Raw genomic sequence first — 3,771 nt, 5'->3', positions numbered from 1 at the left:
GCCAGTTCCCAGTAAACATGGTAATTCCTTCTGCTTTCCTGTCCTTTCTGCTGACCTTCCCCGCTCGCTGCCGGACCCCGCGAGCACCTGCGGGCCCCTGCGCCCTCGGCCCTCCCAAGCGCGGGGTGGGCGTCGGGAGCGATGGCGGAGGTCAGGTGCGAAGGCGGAGGTGGCCGTCGGCCGCTCGGGCAGGCGCGTGCGGGGCTGCAGCCCGCGATGCTTAAACTTCCCTGCAAAGTTTGGCAGGGGATGGGGTGCAGCAAGTGGTGCTGCAGATGGGGTGCGTGAACCCTGCCTGGCATGCAGGTACAGGACGCTCGGCGGATCCTTCCCCGCGCTGGCCATCTCGTTTGTCACCGCAGCCGGCACGCGCTGTTGCCCCCGGCTCCCGGACGATGCTGTGCTGAGCGCCGGCCTCTGGCTCTGCCGGGCTGGGGCTGTTCGTTAGCGTTTGCATCGTGCCCTGCCAAAGTTGCTGACAGCGAGAGCTGCGGGAGAGGGAGAGGAATTGTTATTCAGGGCTGGTCCTGGCGCTCAAACTTCGCTCCTTCCTGAGCAGGAGGGAGAAAGGAGACGGAGCTGAGTCACCCTGTGGCTTTGGGTACGAGTTAAACAATTTTACAGCAACAAAACAGCAAAGCCCAGCTCGTCTTGTTGGTGTAAACCACTTTAAAAAATATGGGTATTTGGGGAGAAATATCAATCTCTATTTAACAGCACTTTGGCTTATTAAAATGGAAATAGCTTTGCAAATGTAAATCTCCTTATGCTCCCTAATGCCTTTTGTTTCGGTTCTGCGCTCCCTTGCAGCTGGCGGAGGGACATGGGCTAATTGGCTGCTTTTGGATTTCTAATGGCTCCTCGGCCGGCCTGGCCTCAGCTTCTCCCACGAACGCGGAGCCGCTGCACCATGGTTACCCCCAAATCCTCCCCCGGTGATGAAGTGCTTTGTGACACTCAATGAAAACATTTTTAGTCATTCCAGGCCAAAATATTCCCCAGCACAACGCAGGCTGCGTCTGGTGCCTCCATCATCCTCTCCTGACGCTGGCTCACACGGTCCCTGCTGCTGGGTGAAGTCCTGGGCGTTTTTATTCCATTGACAGGGGAGTGGCTGTGTTTATTCAGTCGATCCATCCTCTGGCATGTCCCTTTACTGTGGGGTTTTGGTGGTGATTTGGAAGATTTTCCCTTTTCCCCCCGCAGCAGGGCTGTCCCCTCCCCAAGACACCCCGAGTTTATCCCAGACGGTTTACCCAAACTCCGTGTGTTTCTCCTCAGCCACCAAGGTGAGGGACCGGGCAAGGCCAGGGAGCTGGGCTCTGTGTGCCACGGCCAGGGGAGGCTGCTGTGGGGTTTGGGGGGACGGTGTCGTGAGAGACGGTGGGTGTGGGATGGGGCTGCTGGAAGCGTGTGCCTCGGCCCCATCGGACCGCGGTCTGCGCCCCCCCGCCCTGCAGAGCCCTCCCCGGCAGTGTGGCCGAGCTGGAGAATGGCCGGGTTTGGGGCTGCTCGTCACCCCGCGATGCAGCCTGCCTGAAGCAGAGCCCCAGCGACCCCAGTCTCGGGGGACCTGGCTTCTCTTTCTGTTTTCTTTTGCTTTTTCGTCAGTGCCACATGAGCTCGGCCAGTAAGAGTTTAGTTTGGTTCCAAAAGAGCTGGTTTTGGGCTGTGCCAGGGCTGTGCAAGGGTGACTCTGGGCAGCGGGATCTGGCGAAGGCAAGGGCAGGCGGTGCTGGCCTATCTCTCATGGCAGCATTAGGAACTGGACAGATCCCCCTTTGCTGTTACAGACGGCGACTCCTCACCTCCGTGCTGGGACGGGGAAGGAGCCAAGCTCGGTGGTGCCAGGCAGGGAGGTGGTGGGCGCCCAGCCGGACTCGGTGCCTGCGAGCAGGTGGCTGTGCCGGGGCCCCATGGGAGCAAGGCGGAGCGGGGAGCTGGGCTTTACCCTGCAGCAGGGCTTTTCCAGAGCCATGTCTCCCGTCCCTCCTAGGAATTGTGCAAAGTAAAACCAAGTGTGAGAAGACCAGCGGTCCAACGGCAGGTGCACAGAAAGCCTGGCAGGGGAATGCACTTGCAGATCAGGGCACCAAGAAGGGACTTGCTCTCCTCCTGCTCTGCCCAGGCCCCATGGCTTCTCCTGCCAGGCCCAAGGGCAGGAGATCTCTGTGTGGAGATACGGAGAAAAAGTCAAGAAGAGTTAACCAAAGCGTGACTGCAAAGTGCTTTAGCTAAAGCGCATTAAAGTTAATTAAGCTGAATTAACCCAGGCCGCTTTGTCTCTGTATAGGCTCCCAGGTGTTTCAGCTGTCTGAGACTAATGCCCACCTTCAGCTAATCCCACCTGACTTCCCGGGTGCCCGTGCAGGAGCACGGGGACAACGGCGAGCTGTGGCTCCCCGAGGTGCGGGACCTGACTGCTGCCCCGGCTGCCAGGAGGATGCTTATCCCTGTGGCAGCTCCCACCGGCTGCCTGCAGCGCTGGGGTTCCTCCGCCGTTAAATCTGGAGCCCAGCCCTGGGTGATGGACTCAGCTTTGCCGTGGGCTGCAGCCGGTGGCAGAGCTAGGGGCTCCTCGGTACCCGGCGGCTGGCAGAGGTAGCACACACCACGCTCTGCAGGAGGAGGAGGAGGAGGACGAGGAGAGACGTCCCGCTGCAGAGTGGCAGATCAGGCTGGGCCTGACCCTGCACCACGCAGAAACCTGCATCTCTCCTGCAGCAGCACCGTTTCCAGCAGAAAAGGTGCCATTTGCCCACCCACCCCCCCAGGCACCGGCCCCAGCCTGATTTGCTGTTTATCTGAGCCTCTCCTGAAGAAATACCCCCCCAAGGAGTTGGAGAAGTTGCTGTCTTTCCCACTCGCGGATGGGCTCCTTTTGGCAGCCGTGTCTGTAGTCACCCCCGCGCTGCCTGTAACGCAGCTGGGATTTAGCGGGAGCTGTCTGATGGCTTCCCTCCATGTACCCGCTGCTCCAGCCGGGTCTGCGCAGCCGACATCTCCTGCAAAGCTGGGAGAGCAAACTCAGAACCGCCAGTTTACGCGTGGCATGAAACCGGTGTCCTCGCCCCAGTCTGGAAGCGGCGCAGGGGAGGGGGCTGTAACCCGGCAGAGCGCTTCCCAGAAAACACTCGGAGGACTAATTTTGAGTTCGGCGAATTCAGTGATGAGTCTGAACCAAAACACCCTATCCATCTTCAGATGTTTGTCCTTCCTCTCATCCGCTGCATTCCTATGGCGAGCTGCTGAGCCTGGCACATCCCCACGCTCTGTGTCTGGCTTGGCTTAACCCCTTGTCTGCTGCGGCCCCTCCACCTCCGCATGGCCAGCGTTCCTGAGCGGGGCGACAGGCTGCGCTCAGGGCTCATCTCAGCTCCTTAAACCACAGCCCAACGCTGGGAACCAGACCCGGCCGTACTCCTGCCCCCCAGCTGCACAGTGCTTGATGTGCTCTACACCCGGGTCTTCCCCAGTTGCCAGCCCAGGAAGGTTTGGAGCCCCCTGAGCTCGGCGGCATTGCCAGCGTGGGCATACCAGGGACCTGGCAGAGGCGCAGTGCAGCGGTGCAGCATGGGACGGTGGGCACAGGCTCCACGGGGGGTGACAGCATCCCGTTGCGGGGCCGCTCTCCCCACCAGCGCCGCTTTCCTCCCGCAGGACGTTGGGTCGCTGGACACAGCGGTGCAGAGTGCCCTCCAGGCCCTCTACCCCCCCTTTGAAGCCACGGCCCCACGGTCCTTGGGCCAGGTGTTTCGGCTGTTGGAGACC

At 60.8% G+C, this 3,771-nt stretch overlaps 1 protein-coding gene across 1 annotated transcript in view; it reads left to right on the top strand.

Moving 5' to 3' along the window:
- Positions 1–17: 17 nt before the first annotated feature.
- KIAA1755 (KIAA1755 ortholog) overlaps positions 18–3,771 on the top strand; it is a 14,153-nt gene continuing 10,399 nt past the window's right edge. Inside the window, exons 1-4 of the mRNA XM_019472143.1 lie at positions 18–155; positions 2,372–2,524; positions 3,477–3,581; positions 3,661–3,750. Coding sequence (XP_019327688.1) covers positions 18–155; positions 2,372–2,524; positions 3,477–3,581; positions 3,661–3,750 — 486 coding nt within the window. The remainder of the gene's footprint in view (positions 156–2,371; positions 2,525–3,476; positions 3,582–3,660; positions 3,751–3,771) is intronic.

The sequence above is a fragment of the Aptenodytes forsteri genome, unplaced genomic scaffold (genome assembly GCF_000699145.1).
Source record: "Aptenodytes forsteri isolate BGI_AS27 unplaced genomic scaffold, ASM69914v1 Scaffold483, whole genome shotgun sequence".
In the NCBI taxonomy this organism is placed as follows: Eukaryota; Metazoa; Chordata; class Aves; order Sphenisciformes; family Spheniscidae; genus Aptenodytes; species Aptenodytes forsteri.
Note: the sequence above shows the minus strand (reverse complement) of the source record. Positions and strands in the feature narration are given on the sequence as shown.